Source organism: Phascolarctos cinereus, unplaced genomic scaffold (assembly GCF_003287225.1).
Source record: "Phascolarctos cinereus isolate Bilbo 61053 unplaced genomic scaffold, phaCin_HiC Scaffold_726;HRSCAF=1367, whole genome shotgun sequence".
Lineage (NCBI taxonomy): Eukaryota > Metazoa > Chordata > Mammalia > Diprotodontia > Phascolarctidae > Phascolarctos > Phascolarctos cinereus.
In genome coordinates, this window is record NW_027556098.1 from 361487797 (window position 1) to 361508319 (window position 20523).

Here is a 20523-nt window from a genome sequence, read left to right on the forward strand (position 1 = left end):
AAACAACAAGAAAAAGATTAGACATGGGTGAGTGCAGGTAAGGAGTCAAGGCTGATATCAGGCCTGAGTGACTGGGAGAATAGGGTGATGGATTTTATTTGTTTGTTTAAAAGAATGGGGAAGACAGAGTCAGAATTAGGGTTAGGGTCAGGAAAGCAGCTAACAGATAAGGAGATTTTGAAGATTAGTGAGAGTCGGGATGCTATCAGTCTCCTGAAGAAAGTGGGATAGAACGGGATGGAAGGGTACATGAGGAGGAGTTTTTGGTAAAGAGAAGGACCACCTCTTTATGTGAGGGGGGTGAAGGAGAAGACAGTGTGGGAGGAGATAAGCTCTATGTGAGTATCTTTTTCAGTCAAGTATGCTTTGGTTTTTTTCCGTGGGTTTTTTTTTTTTGGTCAAGTATGATATGAGGCAAAGCTCCCAGTGAGAAGGTTGGGGGAAGAGTTGCCATGGGAAGCTTGAGATGGGATAGAAAGGTTTGGAATTCAGCTGCTGTGCTGAGTACAACAGTGACTCCATTAGGGAGGTATGAAGCATGCTGCCTACCTTTTGACAGAGAAGTAATGGACCTAAGATGCAGACTAAGACCTATATTTTTTTACATAGTCAATATGAAAATTTCTTTTCTCATGGGGACTTTATTTTATTTTAATTTTTCTCGGGTTCCTCTTCTACCCCCTGTGGAATGTAGAAAAGGGGATAGGGAAGGATAGTAGGGAAGGTGAAAAGAAAAGAAATGAAAGAGGGTCATTAAAGTATCTTTTTTTAAAAGCATAGAAAAGAAAAGAAGGAAGACCAGAAAGAAGCACAAACAAGCAGGGGAGCTTTAGATTGAACTTTTTATATACTTAAAGAGAAAAGCAAGCTGTACAAAATAGAGATCTGCAGTTTCATGTATATAGTCCTCTTTTTCTCTTCTAGTACTTATATGAAAATACCAATTTTATTTTGTATTTGTTAATTTCACAATAAATATTTTTTAAAAATAAATTGTGCCACCAAGAAGGAGGTGCTATGTTTCTGGTATATTGAAATGCATTTCTCCATAGAAGAAGTTTTATGAATGGTGGATAGCTATAATTGAAACATTACTATTGGTATTATGATATTTCAGTGGGGAAAATAAACCATGATGTAAAGCATGGTTTCCATGGGAAAATGACTTTTAGAATATAACTCACCAGTAAGTTGGAGATGGCCCATGTACATTTAATTGCTAAATTGGCTCTGATTGTAAGTTCTGTAAGAGCTCAGAAAGGAGAACTTCTAACAATATCTGCCATTTGTGTGGTACCTTAATGTTACAAATGTTTTAATGTTTAAAACTTGCAGAGGAGGTACTGGCCTGAATCGGTCATGATAATGTCATTAAACTCCCCTGGGAGTGCCTTAATACTGTGAAATCACAGATTCAGTCCCCATCCATATCTTTTTAATGTTTGCAAAGCACTTTATATCCATTATTTCAATTGTGCCTCACAACAATCTTATGAGGTAATAACATAGCAGCTATTATTATCTTTATTTTACAGGTGAGGAAACTGCAGCTCAGGGACATTGTCTCTTGCTGGTCAGGTTATGCAGCTAGTAAGTGTCAGAGGCAGGACTTTAATCAGGACTTCCTGACTTTGCTAGTATTTTAGCCCTATGTCCCATCATCCTTCCATTAGAAAAAAAAAAATTGAAGTACATACTGAGAAGTTAACTGATAAACCCAGCCAGTAGCTCAGGTAAAGTTGGCCTCCTGACTCCCAGTCCCATGTCCTGAGTTGTTTTTTTACAGGATCTTATGTCAGTCCTGAAGAGAAAATAATCCACAGAGAAAGCTTTTTTAGTCCCCTGCATATCTCTGAAACCAAGTTTCCCTCCTTATGTACGATTCTTGTCCATGACCAGAATCCTGGCTTTAGAGTTATAGGATCATAGACTTAGAGCAGCAAGAGATGTTTGAGGTCATAAGCTCAATTCCCTTCATTCACAGGTGAGGAAACAGGCCCACTGAGTAAGTGACTTGACCAAGATCACAGAAGGAGTAAGTGACAAAATCAGGATTTGAACTTGGGTCCTCTGATTTTAGTCCTCCAGTACTTTTTCTTTGTCTTCCAGAGACCAAAATTCTTTAGATCCTCATGACTTGAGAGAACAAGCTTCTTCAGCTCTCAGTATGTTTCCCTTAGTGACTGATACTCACCAGAGCAGAACAGATAAGAAAGAGAAGTGAAGTGGAATTAAGGAGAGATCCTTTCCAAACAAGTTTTTATAAATAGCAGTGTTCCTCCCCCACCTCCACCTCACCCCCCACACCCCTCTGGCACAGTAGCCCAGTCCATATTGTTTTCTGGTTTATTTCCAAAGGCATTGGCAGTTGTTTGGAGAGATCTAAAGTCAGTTTTGTTTTGACACTGTTTTTAGATCTGTCTTTTCTGTCTAAACAACCTGGCGTTATTTCTGTTTCAGTTTATGCTAAAGGAATTTGAAGCTCGAAGGCCACAGCATGAGCAGCTGAACCAAGCAGCTCAGGGCATACTGACTGGCCCTGGAGATGTCTCTCCATCCACTAGCCAAGTAGAGAAGAACTCCAAAGCATCAATCACAAATGGGTTGAGCTGACAGACAGGCTCAACTCCCGGTCCACCCAGATTGACCAGGCTCTCATCAAAAGCACTCAGTATCAGGAGCTGCTCCAGAACTTATCTGAAAGGGTAAAGGCTGTTGGACAACGACTGAATGGCCAGTCAGCCATCAGTACCCAACCTGTTGCTGTGAAACAGCAGCTGGAAGAGACAAGTGAGATTCGGTCTGACCTGGAGCAGCTGGACCATGAAATCACTGAGGCCCAGACCCTGTGTGATGAGCTGTCTACACTTATAGGGGAACAGTACCTCAAGGATGAGCTGAGGAAGCGTCTAGAGACAGTTGCCCTCCCTCTCAAGGGCTTAGAAGACCAAGCAGGTGAGATGCTGTTAGAAACACCCTGTGATGCCAGAGAAGGTGTTTTTTCTGTGCCCCCAGAATATAGGATATGTTCATTTCAGGAAGTAATTTCTTAATCTCTGAAATCAAGTTTCCTCTTCATCGTATGATTGTTATTCATGAATAGAATACCGGCTATAGAGTTATAGGATCATAGATTTTAGAACTGGAAGAGACTTTTGACATCATGTACTTAATCCTCTTCATTCACAGATGAGAAAACTGAGGCCCAGAGATTAAGTGACATGATCAGGATCACAGAAGTAGGAAGTGACAAATCCAGGATTTCAGTGTAGGGCCTCTGATTGAGGCAGCTGGGTGGCACAGTGGCTAGAGCACTGGGCCTTGAGTCAAGAAGAGCTGAGTTCAAATCTGGCCTCAGACATGTCCTAGCTGTGTGTCCCTGTGTAAATCACTTAACCTCTGTTTGCCCCAGCTTCCTGTCTGAAAACTAGGAATAATAATAGCACCTACCTTCCAAGGTTATTGTGATGCTCAAATAAAATAATAATTATAAAGTGCTTAGCATTGTGCCTGGCACCTAACAAATATTATCATTATTTTCATTGTTGTTATTATAAGTGGAAGAGCATCCAATGGAAGACCACCTAGATGGTGGGTGGCCTCAAAACCATGCATAACAATAATGATGATGATGATATTGATGACGATAATGATAATGATAACAGTAATAGCAGCTAGTATTTATATTAGTGATTTAAAGTTTGCAAAGCACTTTAGAAATGTTGTCTCATTTTATCCTTAGAGCAACTCTTGGAAGTAGTTTTCATAATTAACCCCATTTTACAGATGAAGGAACTGAGGCAGATAATAGAGGTTAAGTGACTTGCCCCAGGCTCACACAGCTAGTAAGTATCTGAGGCCAAATTTGAATTCAGGTCTTTCTCATTCCAATTCCAGTGCTCTGTGAGCATCAATTGAAGGAGCTGACTGGAGATGTTTGATCTGTAGAAGAGAAGACTTAGGGGTTAGGAGATATGACGAGTGTCTTTAAATATTCAGAGGACTGTCACATGGAAGAGGGATTAGATTTATTCTGCTTGGACTCAGAAGGAAGAACTAGGAGCAATTAATAGAATTTACGAAGAGTCAGACCTAGTCTGGACATAAGGAACAGCTTCCTAACAAAGAGAGTTATCCAAAAATGGAATGGGTTCCCTCAGGAGGTAATAGGCTCCTCCCTGCTAGAATGTAGAAGGGATTCTTCTCCAAATATGGTGGTATGAAGGGGCCCTAAGGTTATGAATATAAAATTATGTGATTCTGGTGTCTCCTAAATTTCTAGTGGTCCTTCTTGGATTAGTGTTGACTAACAATCAATCCTCTCCCAGCTGTCCTATGTGTGGTGCGGTTGCTATGGTTGCTACACCTTAACGAAGCCCCATCAACATAGGAGGCTGTTTATAGGGGTGTAGATAGACCTTAAAAACTTTTGCAAACATTAAAGCAATAAACAAATAGGAATCATAATTATTAGAGAAACAGTCCTTCCTGAGTTTAGGCTTATCATCAGAACATTGGATTTGAAGTCAGCAGATATATGTTTGAATCCCAGCTTGGGTACATATATTGTCTATGTGAGTTTAGAAAAACCGCTTCTTTATTTAAGTTTTTTTCACATTTAAAAAAATGAGAATTTTGCTAGGCTAACTGATTTCAAAAATGTCTTCCACTTATAAATTTTATGATCCCACAAATACATTTTTTAACAGTCAAGCTGAGAGACTCATGCTCTTAGGCCTGTTTATCATACTCTCCTCTCACATCCACATAATCCACACACTGATAGGTAAGAAGCATCTCCAGAACTCTTAGCTTTAGGCCATAGTAGGGCTGTAGACTGAAATCAGGACTTTGTTCTAAACCTATCGCTTTCCTTCTTGGGAAAGTTCGATTCCCGCTTTAGTTCATTAGATCAGAACTTTTACACTCAGCAAAGTTATTTAAAATGCTTTCATTGGTCATGATTAATTTAAATTTCATTTCAGCTGATCGCATGAACAGACTCCAGACAGCTCTTGCCAGCACCCAGCAATTCCAGCAAATGTTTGATGAGTTTAGGGCCTGGCTAGATGACAAAGAAAGTCAACAAGCGAAGACCCACCCAGTCTCTGCCAGATTAGATCGGCTGCACTGTCAGCTTCAGGAGCAAGAAGAATTCCAGAAGAACCTAAACCAACACAGTGGTTCTTATGAGGTGATCGTAGCTGAAGGGGAATCTCTGCTTCTCTCTGTGCATCCGGGGGAAGAGAAAAGGACTCTGCAAAGTCAGCTGGTTGATCTCAAAAGCCATTGGGAGGAGCTTACTAATAAGGCTGCAGACAGACACTCCAGGCTCAAGGACTGTATGCAGAAGGCTCAGAAATACCAGTGGCATGTGGCAGACCTTGTGCCATGGATAGAGGACTGCAAGGCCAAGATGTCTGACTTACAGGTGACCCTGGATCCAGTCCAGCTAGAGTCTAATCTTTTAAGGTCAAAAGCCATGCTGACTGATGTGGAAAAGCGCCGCTCCCTGCTGGAAATGTTGAACAGTGCTGCTGACATCCTAATCAGTTCTTCTCAGACAGATGAAGATGATATCCGAGATGAGAAGGCAGGGATCAATCAGAATATGGATGCCATCACAGAAGAACTGCAAGCCAAAACGGGGTCCCTTGAAGAAATGACTCAGAGGCTCAAAGAGTTCCAAGATAGCTTTAAGAACATTGAAAAGAAGCTCGATGGGGCCAAACACCAGCTTGAGATCTTTGATGCACTGGGCCCCCAAGCCTGCAGCAATAAGAACCTGGAGAAGCTTCGAGCTCAACAGGAAGCGCTGCAGGCCCTGGAGCCGCAGGTGGACTATCTAAAGAACTTCACCCAGGGCCTAGTGGAAGATGCCCCACAGGGGTCTGATGCTTCCCAACTTCTACACCAAGCTCAGGTCACTCAGCAGGACTTTATGGAAGTCAAAGAAAGAGTGAACAGCAGCTGCATGACAATGGAAAACAAACTTGAGGGCATTGGCCAGTTCCATTGTCGAGTCAGAGAGATGTTCTCTCAGCTAGCTGACCTAGATGATGAACTTGATAGTATGCGTGCCATCGGCAGAGACACTGACAGCCTCCAGTCCCAGATTGAAGATGTTCGTCTATTCCTCAGCAAAATTCAGGGTCTGAAATCAGACATTGAGGCCTCTGAAGGAGAGTGTCGACAAATGCTAGAAGAAGAAGGAAGTCTGGACTTGTTAGGACTTAAGAGAGAACTGGAAGCCCTGAGAAAACAGTGTGGTAAACTCACAGAGAGGGGCAAAGCCCGCCAGGAGCAGCTAGAGCTGACCTTGGCCCGAGTGGGAGACTTCTACAGCAAGCTGAAAGAGCTCAGTGACATGACCACCGCAGCAGAGGATGCCGAGGCCCTTCAGTGGGTGGTGGGGACTGAAGTGGACACCATCAACCAACAACTGGCAGCCTTTAAAGTAAGTTGACATATTTTTAATCTTTTCTTTTGGTCTTTTTTTTTGTCTTTTAGTTCTTTGAATAATCCTATCCTTCCTTGTAACAGATCCTAATACCAGTTAGAAACATTGTATAGAGAAATTAACAGTTTATGGAAGGTCTTCTGTTTTCCCCTGCCTCTTGCTACCAACCTATAGTATAAAAAAGACAAAATTTCCTCCTGGAGTTTTAAGTGGTACATGAGAGAGTTGGCAGTTTTCATAGACTGGAAGCTGAATGTGAGTCGATAATGTGATGTGGCATCCAAAAACCCTAACGCAGTTTCATTCTGTATTAAGAGCAGCACAGTGCCTAGACCAAGGGAGGTGAGAGGTCCTCTGTCTTCTGTTCTATAAGACTACATTTGTAGAATTCTTTTTAGGCCCAGGTACCTTTAAGGAAGGAGACTGACAAGCTGAAGAGCCGGCAGAGAAGGGTGTCCAGGATAGTGAGAGTTTTCAAGATCGTGGCATTTGAGGGTTAGTTGAAGGAACTGGCACCAGGTCTTTAGCCTAGCATCAAGAACGGCATAATTGTTATCTTCAAGTATTGTAAGCACTGTCACATGGAAGAAGAATTTGATTTGTTCTGCTTGACCTCAGAGGGCCAAAGAACAGTAAGGTGAGAATAAACTTTCTAGGACTACCTAAGATCCTCAGCTTTTGGTGGGTTCCCTCTCACTAGGGACCTGTAAAAAGCTATATGATTTGATGGGGTTGCTCAGTCAAGGACTAGACGGAATTTCCTTTGAGGTTCTTTCCAGTTCTGAGACTGTGATTTGGTGGTTTTCTTTTGGTTTTCTCTTTTTCAATAACCAACTCTGGATTTAGGATTTTCTAAGAAATTTCGAAGTCTTGTTTCTTATTTCAGTGATTACTTATTAAAGCCAGTGACATGACTTTTGATTTCATAACTTGAAATGACAAGTCAGCTGGTTTTTTAACAGAAATTATTGTTTCCTTGGGCATTTTGGTCCTCTGCTGTAATTGGGATGTCCAGCTCTAAAATTCTGTAATTCTCAGTGAGAAAGTAGGGGAAATTAGACTAGTTCCAAACTAACACTGCAGGGAATATGCAAGAAGTCAGGAGCTTTGATTCAGAAAGACCCTCCTTTTGGGCCTGGCTCTTAATTTGCATTGTGTCTGTGTGGGGTCTCCTTTGCAGTGAATGAATCTCTCTGCCTCCATCTGTTCATGCCTGTGCTGATTGTATGTCTCCACTATCTCCTTCTCTGTGAGCATTGTAACATGAAAGGTCTTGTTAACTAGGGTCTCACTTCTGTCCCTCAGCTAGTAGTTTCCACCCCTCTAGTTAACAGTTTGCATATCACACACTCTCAACTCCTTTTCCTGACTGGGTTGTCCCTGTTAGTAAAATCCCAAAGGAAATGGAGGCATGCCCAACTGAAGGACAGGACAGTTAGATTTGGGAAAGCCACAGCTTGGTAGCAGACAGCAGATGCTCAAATATTTTTGTACGGGTGTGTATGTTCTTCTGTCCCCATACTAAATTGTGAACTCCTCGAGGTCAGAAACTGCATTTTATTGAACCTTTGTATTTTGTCTAAGGGAGGCACACTTCTAGGCAACTCAATGCAATGAAATCCAACAAATGTTTATCATTCTCCTATTCATCGTGGGCAGAGCAGCAAGGTGGCACAGTGAATAGAACACCAGGACTGGAATCAGGAAGACCCGAGTTCAAATAAGGATTCCCCAAGCCTTAGTTTCTTCATCTAAGACATGCAGATATCATTTATACTCCCTTCTTCATAGGATTATTATGAAGAACATTATACATTTAAAAGTGCTATGTTAATCAAACAAGGCTCCTCCTTACTTCTGGATTCACAACTGTGTTCTGGGGTATTGAAGTTGCCAGTAGGAGGTAGAAAACACTGTCCATGAAGGTGCAGGAAAGTCCTATTGTAGGTATTAAGGTTGGGATTTGTCCTGGCTTTGAGGCTTAAAGTATCCTTTCTGTTAGAGGACATAGTCTTGCTGGCCAGGGCCAGGATACAAAGGCAAGAGAGGGATAGTTTCTCTTCCTTAGTAGGAACAGAAATGTCTACGAATAAAATAGAGATGAATTTGCTAGTACTTCTTTTCAGTAAGTAAGCAAATCAGGAATAATTCAAGCCTAGTATGGATTTAAGACCTTTAAAGGTTTTCAGATCTCCTCCCAGTCACACTGCCTAGTTCATATTGAGCTCATGGGAAGTTAGAACAATGAAAAGGGGGGAAAAAAACCTGTGTATGTCAGTCCTCCTAGATCCTGGAGAATGAATGAAAGGAAGTTCTCCTTGGGCCTATGCTAATAATTGAGTCACAATGTCTTGATTCATTTTCATGACACTAATTCTTTAGTTAATGAATTTTAGTCAGCAACTGACTATTCTTCCTCCAAGTCAATGTCCTAAAGTATGATTCCTGCTTTCAATTTCTAACTAATTTTTTTTAAATGGAATGGAATAGAGTTGGACTGCAAACATCAAGCACAGTGTTAGCTTTGAGGTTTCACCACCTTTTTTTTTTTAAATAAGTGTCAGGATCTCAGAGCTAAAGCAGTCTTAGATGGGAGAAGATTCCATTGTTGGGTCAGAAATCCCTGAATCTGAGGTTACCAGATTGGCCCCATATGGAACCAGTTCGGAATAGATGGCGTCTGGTTTGATAAGGGATATTCTTTTCGCTTCCCATTGGTCCCCCTCCACGCACACTTGCTGAACTGACTTGGGACCACAGAGCAGTGCTAGGAAATCCCTGAATTCATGAAATAGCCCTCAAAAGCCCAACAGTTTTATGGGAAGAAAGTTCCTTTTCAGAGACAGGAGAGAAATTGAAAAGTCATTATCTCTGGAAAAGGCATTTTCCCATGTTGTTTCTACATAATGACTGGAATCTAGGCATCAAATGAAGATATGCTTGGTGTGAAATGTAGGATAGAATTTTTAGAGTTTGAAGGGACCTCAGAGGTCATATGGTCCTGCTCCCTTATGTTACAGATGATAAAACTGAGGCCCAGAAAGATGAGACAACTTGCCATATAGACTTGATAAGGGAAGTCGGGTGAAGTTACTTGAAAGTTGACACTTGAGCTAGGTCTTAGAGGAAGATAAAAATTTCAGCAGGCAAAGATGAGGCAAGACTCTGTTCTAAACATATGAAGGATGGTGTACATGAGTAAACTAAAGCAAGAAAGGGCAAGATGAGAGGAGAGTCATGACGAAATGAGAGTACAGCCAACGGTGTGATCTGGCCATAGTACATGAAGGGGTGTCATATCGATTAATTCTGGGAAGGCAGGGTAGAACCAAAATGCAGAGGGTTTTGTATGCTGGACTAAGGAACTTCTTTTTTGTTGTCTACACAGAGGGGAGCCACTAAATTTATTTGAGCAAGGAAGCAACATGATCACTCAATTAGGAAGATTATATTAGCAGTAGATAGAAGATAGAGAAACATTCAATAGCCTCATTGAGTTTTCTGAAATGGTTCTTTTATTCTATTAGTAGCAGGTTGGCTTAACAGATATAGGCTGTAATAAGAAGATCTGGGAGCCATGGCCTATTCAGAGTGAAGAAAGCAGTGTTGTATAAGAGAAATAGTACTAGATTTGGAATCAGAAGAGCTGAGTTCTAATCCCCATTCTGCTTGGCACATAGAGACACTATATAAATGCTAGCTATTGATAATAATAATTCATGAAATTTTTTTTCCAGACAAAATGGAAAGCCCAGTCTCTGGACTTGGTGAAGGAAAGGAACTTTAGGTATACAGAGGGAAAAGAATAACAAACAGAGGAGATTTTATTTTCTTGCAGCTTCTGTCAAAGGATTATGTCTAGGGTGACTTTTCCTGAGAAGGGTGGAGAAAAGACTCCAGATTTGTTGAAGAAATTGAGCCAAATTGTAATAATAAAAGAGCTTTCTTCACTGTGGAATTTCCCCAGGCTGACTGTGCTCAGTCTAGGGCTTAAATCATCCTTCATATCAGACCCCAAACCCCAACCCCATGGTCAATCAGGGCCTCCAAGTCAGTAACCATTTTAGAAGCTTTTAAGTCAGCCATACTTATGAGCCCCAACGTACTAGCCAGAGTAGAAACACTTTGTGAATGAGGTCAGACTCCAGGATTCCTGATGTTCTCATTCAGATGCCCTGGAAGGCATTTCTGTCTCAAGGAAAGTAAATGAAGAAAGGGGCTCAGGCTGACCTCTGGCAGTCTTGTCTGGTTCAAAGGATTTTGTGCTGGGTGAGCCCCTCCCTCGAAATCATCTACTCTCATCTAGTGCCATTCCTTTATAGATGTGGAGACTGAGACACCCAGTAAAGGTAAGGGACTTGTCCAAATGTATAAAGCCAGTAGTGAGAGCCAGCAGGTAAACTTAGATCTTTGGGGCTCTTTTCCATACCCCCTGTCCCACCCTCAGGCTGTCGTACATTAAAATCCCAATCCCTAAAATCCCAATCACTTCATTTTCCTTTCCTGTAGTTAAGCCATAAAGCCAAAGAACACTAGAAGAGTTCTTTGAGTACAACCTTTTCATTTTACATCTAGGGAAATTGAGGCCCAGAGAAGAGAAAGAACTTGTTCAAGATCACACAACTGGTAAATGAGGGCAGATTTCCTGATTTCCAGGCATATTACTTTCCCACTATTCCCTGTTCCTGAACCCCCTTCCCAAGTGCTCTTTGAAGCCAGAACTTAACAAAAATGAGATTATAAATACTTCCATCTCCTTTTATGCTACCTGGAAAGCAAGTAGAACTTATCACAGAATCAAAGAGTTTTAGATTTCAGAATATATCGAAGAGATCACTGTATTGCCTACAAGCCCCTAAGCTTTAAGGAAAAGAGGCTGAAGTGATGCTGACAAAGTGATGCTCCCAATCTGCAAAGTAAAACTTTAATCTAGCATTTCAAATAATTACAAGGAATTTATCAACTCATTAACATTTTTGCCAGCTTGTCCACCAGAGGTTCCACTGGGGAGCAATAAATTAGAAGAGCATTCTTTCCTTTCCCTTAGGGAAGGGTCGATATGGGAAGTTGGTAAAGATCATCAGACAGTTAAAGGCCTAGGCATTTCCTGCTCTGGCAGCCAAGGGAGAGAGAATTTTTAATTCTGCTTAGGTCAAAAGCCTTTGACTGCCAAGTTCATGGGCTGAGGTTTCAAGGAGAGGGGACCTTCTTTTCCAAGGTAACCAGAAGGATACCTGGCCCATTTTGCCTTCTAGCATTTGAGTAGAGAGAGTAATATGACTACAGTAGAACTATCATCAAAGTAATACTCCAGGAAGAAACTTGACACGTACCTTGAGGAAACCTGAAGATTAGATTAAATATTTACATAGAAATCAGTACTGATAATCTGATTATGTTGATCAGCAACAACCCCCCTCTTAAGTGAATCCAAGGTTAGTCTAGGCTCTTAGGAACCCTCACTTTTTTGTTTTCCATGAATCCCCTTAAAGAAATTATAGGTTCCTCTTGAATTAGGGTTTGAATCCCTGCTCTACCACATGGCCCTGTGACCTTGGGCAAATTCTTTCCTCTCCTTGGGTTTCACTTTTCTCTTGAAAAATGAAGAACTAGATGATCTAGAACAGCACTTCTTAAACTTACTCCACTCTCTACCCCTTTAGTGCTTCTTAAACTATGGGTCATGACCCCATAATGCCCCCTTCCTTCTTTAAATTCTGTAATCCTGTGAACTTGCCTACCCAGGTTGGTTTTCTGGTATACCTAGGACAAAATAGCTCAAAGTCCAAAAAACCTCTCCCCAGCACTGATAGCTTACTTGGTGTTTGGTTAGTGAAGCAGATGCAAAACTTCCTCTGTGGAAATACTTTAGGGAGTGTTGTTCTGTGCCTTTAATGGGGAGGGGACAGTCTGTCAGTTGTTCTCCACTACAGACTGATCTCACAGTCCAGCTGGTGATATTTTTAACCCTTATGTGACCTCGGAAGAATTTCATTGCCCCTCTACAGCCTTCCTCCCTATCTTCAAGGCCTGAGCAACTGGGTGGGGAGAAGGCCTAAGGGGGTGTGATGATATTTTTCTTCATTGAACACTTTCCAGACTGATTAAAGTAGCATCAGCTGGAATTTTAAACTTCAGCAAGACAAGCAACATGCTTGCCTTTCCAGCTGTTACATCATTTTAAAGGTATCGCTTCTATCCAATCCCCACCCAAGGGAAGCAAACAGGATGAAAGCATAGGTTGCCAAGAAAGCTCTGATGAATTTCATATAGCACTGTTGGGAAAACTGGATGGGGGGGGTACATCTTGACAGATGCTGGATTAAAGAAGCAAAGATTAAGAGCAGGTTGAGTTTAGAGAGGTTCATCAGTTCCAACTAAAATTTACTGATCTGTAGTTTTTGCACATGAAAGAAAAAATTCAGATTCAGCCAACATTTATTAAGTACTCACACAACATGTAAAACACTGTGCTAAGAACTCAGGATGCACAGATAGGAACAATCAGACCCTGCTCCTCAGAAGTTCATATAATCTCATGAGGGAATCCACATGTATATTAATAACTAGGATACAAGGGACAGTGTTCTAAAGTGGGAAGTTCTAGCCAGAATGCCTTAAGAAATTTGAGGAGGGAGAGTCTCTTTCATCTGGGTAGGGGATTGGGAGAAAAGTTGATGGAAGGTCAAGGAAGACTTCTTTTTTGGGGGGGAGGGCACTAGGCAATGGGGTTAAGTGACTTGCCCAGGGTCACACCGCTAGTAAGTATCATGTGTCTGAGGCCGGATTTGAACTCAGGTCCTCCTGAATCCAGGGTAGCTGCCCCCTGAGGAAGACTCCTTAAAGGAGCTTGTTGAGCCTTCAGGGAAAGAAGAAACATCAGCAGACTGAGAAAAAGAATTTTTTCTAGCTACTAGTTAGCATTTAAATCAATTCAGCAACCATCTATTAAGCATGTGTTGTGTGCAAAGCACCAGGCTAGGCTCCAGCACGAAGGAAGTAATTCCTACGCTCTAAGAGGTGTTGCAGACAAATAAATACAAAGGAATACAAAGGAACTTCATGATGTCAAGAGCACTAATTCCATCGGGGAATGAAGGGCCTAGACTAGAGTCATAGGTGTCACCTGAGCAGCCCTTCGAAGGAAGCTCAGATTGTACAGAAGTGGAACTGAGGTCTGGGGGAGTTCCAAGCAAGGGGCACAGCCTGTACAAAGTCCCAGAAACAGCAGGGGGAACACTAGTCTTGTCCTGGTGAGATGTCTCCTCGGGTGTTTGGTGGGCCACATTTCAGGAGTTCAAGGTAAACACAGATGGATTTAGCTTCTAGGAAGTTAGAGACAAGTTCTCTCTGCATATGGAAATGACTCATTTTTAGCCTCAGCCTAGAGCTGAGGATGTATAGGATCATAGATTTAGAGCTAGAAGGGACCTGAGAAGTATATTCTGACACCTCCTCGCGCGTGTCCCGTTCCCCCCCCCCCTTATTTTACAGATGAGGCAGATAAGGCCTATTGGATTATATTGCCTAGCCCCAATGCCCAGGGAGACTAAATGACGTGCCCAGGATCACAGAGCTAGTGTTTGAGGTAGGATTTGAACCCAAGTCTTCCTGACTCCAAGTCCAGTATACTACCTACTGAATCATTATGAAGCAGTTCAGAGCAGTGTCCTGGTAACTTTTAAGCCAAACTGCTGGCACATGAGCTATAAACATTGAGCTGGAGAAGGCTCATAAGCCACTGAGAATTGTGATTAGTTACTGTAGAGGTCACTCTGTTTTCACAGTTGGGTGATTTGCCAGGAACAAATGAGTCTTAAATCGAGTCATATCAGGTCCTTGCACCAAATCTTCTGTCAGGCCACTTGGCCTAAGCTTTTCCAGATTTCAGCTGTCCTGATTGGAAAAGCCCAGATATAGGAAGAAAGTTGTCCTCTTCTCCCAGTTCCTACCCCACCTGTACTGATATTTCTCCTCACCAGTGTTCAGTTTTTTTTCCCCAAAAAAACATATTAACTCAAATTGTAAGAAAGTGTAGCTGGTCCAGAACACAAAATCCTAGGGTGTTTTAAAAATCCCTCATTGCTTCCAATTCTAGATTCAAGTTGGTGGTTTTCTTTAGTTGGATTATCTAAAATGTAACTTTTGAGTGAGGATCAGTGCAACTGAATAACAAGTAGATTCCTATGTGGGGCTCAGGAGGCTCCTAGTAAAAGCTCTCTTTTGGGGGAATTTTTTTCTCTTTTGCCTAAAGCCTGTCTTTAATGACATTCTAAGCTCAATGGAAGACTTGTCAGTTTCTTTCATTGTAGTTCACCTGATAATAGTTTTTTTGGGGTATCTTGGTTATGATTACTCATGTGGGTGGGTTGTTGGGGTTTTTTAATGATAGGGATAAAATGGAAAAGCCAGGGTCAGGGCAAAAAGAATGCCAAGATCAATAGCTTTATACTTTTAGAAAGTTTGTTTTGAGTTATTTGGGAATGCAATGAAATGTGGGAAATTCTGTCTGTCGTTTGAAAAAGATTCTTGATCAGCCTTGTGGAGAATCACTTGCCTTCCTATTTAGTGGCAGTACTCAATGGTGACCCTGTAATCAGGTGCTATTTGTGCCCAATTGTGTAGAAGTCATCAGGGGAAAACAGCCTGATTCCAGATATTACTGGTTCACAATGCCTTCCAGGTCATTTATCATAAATTTGGAAGTTCTTAGCTGGAGGGCTACCTTAAAACCACCAACCTAATCCATTTGTCTTTAATTCTGGAGAGTAAATTTTGGTCCAGTGCAAAGAGTGGATATGAAGTCAGGAAAGACCTGGATTCAAAGTCTGGATCTGTTAGCTACCCATGTGACCTTCAACAACTCACTCAACCTTTCTGGATTTATTTCCCCACTCCTAACATGAGGGAATTGGATTAGAAGACATTTAAGGTCCTTTCTAGCTCTATGAATAAGATTGCCATAGTTACAGAGGTAGACAATTAAATAACAGTCCCTCCAGATCCCCAAAACAATAAGAACTATTAATGAAATTTTTTACTCTGAAAAACCTCCAGGACTTTTCCAAATCACTTCAGAGGTTTTGGTTAAGTTATGGTGTTCCTAGGACAAGTCAATAGAATTAAATAACTCGATTTCAGTAGATAAAAGAAGGAATTCCCTTCACGGCCTGGCCAGTCCCCACCCCACCCTGCCCTGCTGCACATACCCAACTCCTGCTGTGGGTATCAATCAACTGTCTTTCCTCGGCTGCTTCCTGTAGGGTGTGTTGTGGAATGGCATCAGCCCTATCACCAGCTGGGAGTAACGAGCTGTTTATAGTGTACAACCTGAGGACTGAGATCCCAATGTGATTTTGTCAGACAGACTGTCTCAATTGAGCCTAGCATGCCAGCTCCACTGTGTGGAACAAAGAACTCTTTGTTAAGAGTGCAAAAAGCTAGAGTCTGATTGGATGGTCAGTGTAGGTTCACAGAATTCCCATGAAGAAAAGGATAATAAATTATACGTCAGTGTCCAAACATTGGTCTTGCAGGTGGATTTCCATAGATCTCTGATTTTTACCTAGAGCTTAGGATTTTTCATCTGATGTCCAAGCTGTCTCTTCCTTTGGGTAAGGATTATTAGTAATTTATGAAAGTTTTGATTTACAAAGATATCAACACAGAAACCATGGAATTGGGTTCACAGGCTTTTGTAGAACTAGTTCAGGCCCTTGTTATGTCACTTTGGGATTATTATAATCACTTCTTAATCTAGCCTTCCCAACCCCAAATTCATCCCATATTTCCATCAGATTAATCTCCCTTAAAACTCTAGGCTCATAGAAACAGTTGAAAGGGGCCTTTGGAGATCAAAAATTGAATTTTACAGATGAAACTGAGGCCCACAGATGTGGGCTGAAATTCTCTGAAACAAAAGGAAAAGTACAAGAGATTCTCCAGAGGGCAAACTCATACTGCCCATGCTATCTGAGGAGACTCAGTTTTTACCTTGTTTACTCCCTAGCATCAAGAATAAATAGGTTTGGTTTTGTGCGGTAATTTTCCTTGGAAGGTAATGGATCTCCAATCATTGGACATCTTAAAACTGAGGCTAGATAACCACTTTTCAGGGATAATGTAGAGAGTATCCCTGTTTAGATATAAGTTAGATTAGATTTCCCCACAGCAAGCCCGGAACCCTTCAAACTCTGAGATTCTATGATTCTGTGACTCTAGTGTTGTGGTAGAATTCTATATTGCAGAGTTGTTAAACTCAGAGGCCTGGAAGAAGTCACAAAACGAACCAAATAAAAATGCAATTTGGAAATGTAAATTTCCAAACAAAGTAAATACAAATATAATATAACATAGATAAATGAGTCAGGGGACTCAGTGGATAGAGTGCTAGGCCTGGAGTCGGGAAGACCTGAGTTCAAGGCCAGCCTCAGACACTGTGTGACCTTAGGCAAATCATTTACCTCTGTTTGCCTTAATCCACTGGAGAAGGAAATGGTAAACCACTCCAGTATCTTTGCCAGAAAAACTCTATGGACAGTATTGGTGTGGTCCATGAGGTCGAAAAGAGTCAGACAAGACTGGACAACGACATAACATAAATAATGTTAATATGTGGCCTTCAGGGATGCATTTCTATTTGAATTTGTCACCACAACTCTATTCCACTAGAGAAGGCTGTCATGGAAGAGGCTTTATGCCTAGAAATAAATGGTGGTTCTAAACCTGGCTGGCCCTTTACTTCTTCGGAAAAGTAGAGATTCTGTATAGGCCAAGATAACAGGAAATTGCTGAGATCCAAACTGATGAACAAACAGACATTATGGGCTTCAGAAAAGATTAGCCAGTGGTCTTCTAAAAACAAGTTCAGGCAATATTTTAACTACATGTCATTTCTAACCCTTCTAAGGACAATACAAAGCTCAGAATGATAATCAGCGTAAACTTAGCCTTTGGGTAGTAATACACACTAAAAATAATAATGCTTTTTTTAAAAATGTCATCTTCTTTTAGAAGAGGAACCCACTGCATTCTGAGGCAGCACACTCTACTTTTGGATAGGTCAGATAGTCTGAAGGATTTTCCAGGCCTAAATGTGTTTCCCTAAAACATCTACCCCTTTATATCTAGTTCTGCCTTCTGGAACCCTCTTCCCTACAGTAGCCATTCTAATACTTGTAGCTAATTGTCATGTCCCCTCAAGTTTCTCTATGCAAAATATCTTTAACCAGTCTTCATATGGTGTGATCAGAAGGCCCTTTACCATACTGGCCACCTTCCCTTGATCACACTCACCCAGCTGATCAATGCACTTTCTAAAAGGTACTGCCTGGAATGGAACACAGGGACAGTAAAACTTTCACTTCCATAGGCCTTATTGCTGTGCTTCTTGATGCAACCAAAGATCCCATTAGCTTTCTTGGCTACCAAAAAGCTGTTCACTCATACTGAGCTTTCAGTGTACTAAAAGCTCCCAAATATTATTCTAATAAATGAGGATCTAGCCATGCCTCTCCCATCTCTTGTGATAATGCTTTTTCAAACTCAAGTCTAAAATTTTATATTTGATCTGACTGTTTTCATTGGCTGAAGTGAAAGCATCTAGTGCCTCTGTCTAGTTTTGTAGCAAGAGCTCTAGTTGGGGCAGGTTCATTAGATTCTAACCTCAAACTTTCTTTTCCAGGTTTTGTTTCGTTTGTTTGGCTTTTTGCCTAGCTATTAGAGTTTAAACAAGGTAGTTGGGGAAGGAGGGCACTAGCAATGGAGGGGGGAAGAGGTCAAGAAAAGCTTCATGCAAAAACTTGGTGTCTTGAAGGAAGAGGTGGAGGTAAGGAGGTTTATTTTAGTCATGAGGGACAGCCGGCACTGAGGAATAGAAGTGGTAGGTGAAGTGCTAGGTGTAAAGGTAGAGTAGATGAAGGACTGTGATATATACTGAGTCTGGAAAGATAGGCTGAGGCTAGGTTTTGAGGTCTTTAAAAGACAAAGGAATTTATATCTGACCCTAGAAGCAACTGGGAGCTGCTGGAGTTTTTTAAATAGGGGGGGTAACATGGTTAAATCTAAGGATTAAAAGTCACTTTGACAAGGGGTGTGGAGGATAGTTTGGAAATGGGAAGACAAGGCAAATTATAAAGGAGGCCATTATAATAGTCTAGGTTAAGAGGTGATGAGGACCTGAACTAAGGGAGGAGCTAGGTGGTGCAGTGGATAGAGCACTGTGCTTGGAATCAGGAAGACTCATCTTTATGAGTTCAAATCCAGCCTCAAACACTTACTAGCTGTGTGACCCTGGGCAAGTCACTTCTCCTGTTTGCCTCAGTTCCTCATCAGAACTGTTAAAAAAAAAAAAAGAACTGGAAATGGTAGCTATTTGCCAAGAAAACCCCAAACGGGGTTACAAAGAGTCAGGCATTGCTGAACGACAAGTTACAGAGAGGTCCTGGATGAGAAACGTTATAGAGGTAGAAATGGCAAAATTTGGCTATTGACTGGATATTCAAGGTGAGGGAGAGTAAGGAATGCAGGATAATGCCAAGGTTATGAATATTCAAGATTGGAAGGATGGTGATGCCTTTGACAGAAATAAGTAAGTTTGGAAGGGTAGATTTTGGGGAAAAGGTAATGAGTTTGGCTTGAGACATGTTAAATTTGAGATATCTCTGGGATATCTAGTTTGAAATGTGCAGTTGGAAACTGATTATGCCGGACTGAGGCTCCACGAGGAGACCACTGCTGAATATGTAGATAAAATAATTCATCTCCCTTCCCGAAGCATTTTAAAATGGGAAGAATTTGATGTTCAGAACTAAAATGATATCTAATAGATATTTGTTGGATTGGTTCTTCCATAGCACATTACTGCACAGGAAAATATCATCCAAGTAAACAGACATTTGTGTTTTACAGCTTGAATCTTCAAACATCTTAAATTGATAGTGTGTAGGCCTCTAATCCCTGAAAGTTAGATGTGTTCATTTTGGGAACTGTTGAAAAGCTCACTGATTTAGAAGTCAAAGACTCTTAGAGACCAGCTATTGCAATCCTCTCATTTTATTTTTTAAATTTCCTTTAAAAATTATTTGTATCTTTTTTTTTAACCTCCCCTTATTTCTAAATATATCCATCCTCCTCCTCTCTCTAGCAAACCATCCCTTGTCTTGTTCCACATCCAGAGAAGCACATTTCTGCAAATAAGCAGGTGGTAGGGAGATATACTTTCTCATATCTGGGGCCACGCTTATTCATTATTATTATTACACAGTGTTCAGTTCCCTTTTTGTTTTGTTTGCTGTTCATTCCCCTCATTTTAGAGATGAAGAACCCAAAACCCAAGTCTTTCTCAGTGTTAGCCAGTGAGTCTCTGAAGAAGCAGAACTAGAATCTTTATTTTCTGCTTCCTAGCCCAGCAGTTTGTCTACACTATTATACTGCCTGTCCAGAGAGGAAACAATTGTTCCTCAAGCAAACTCATCTACCACCCAGGCATTGCCCTGATTCAGGCCCTCATCACTTGGGCTATTTCAGTAGCCTCCTGTTTGGTCTGTGCAGCTCAAGCTCTCTCCAGTCTATTCTATCCTTCATACAGCTGCCAAAATGATTTTCCTAAAGCATAAATCTGATTGTTCACCTCCTCTCTTTCCCTCCCCTATAAACTCTTACAGCTTTCTGTTGCCTCCAGGATCAAACAGAAACTCTCCTGTTTGCCATTTAAAGCATTTCATAGCCTGCTCCTTCCTATCTTTTCAGTTACCTTACAGCTTATTCCTCTTCCTGCACTCTGTGATCCAGCCAGCCAGCCTACTTGCCTTTCCTCACACAGATCTGCTACATGCTTTTATACTGGCCGGACCCTGGGCCTGGAATTCATTCCTTCTTCACTTCCACCTCTTAAAATTGCCAGTTTCTTTCAAAACTCAACTTAAGCAACACCTTCTGCGAGAAGCCTGAATTTTCAGATGCCCCCAGCTGTTTGTATTCATTTTGTACATATGTATGTCCTTATATATGTACATGTTGACTCCCCAAATAGAATCTAAATTCTATGAGGAAAAAGATTATCT

General features: G+C 41.3%; 1 protein-coding gene across 1 annotated transcript in view; it reads left to right on the plus strand.

Annotated features, from left to right (window-relative positions):
- The window catches only part of MACF1 (microtubule actin crosslinking factor 1), a 370629-nt gene that overhangs the window by 258283 nt on the left and 91823 nt on the right, over positions 1–20523 (plus strand). Inside the window, 3 exon segments of the mRNA XM_078145466.1 lie at positions 2461–2569; positions 2572–2955; positions 4986–6457. Of these exon segments, the coding sequence (XP_078001592.1) occupies positions 2461–2569; positions 2572–2955; positions 4986–6457 (1965 nt within the window).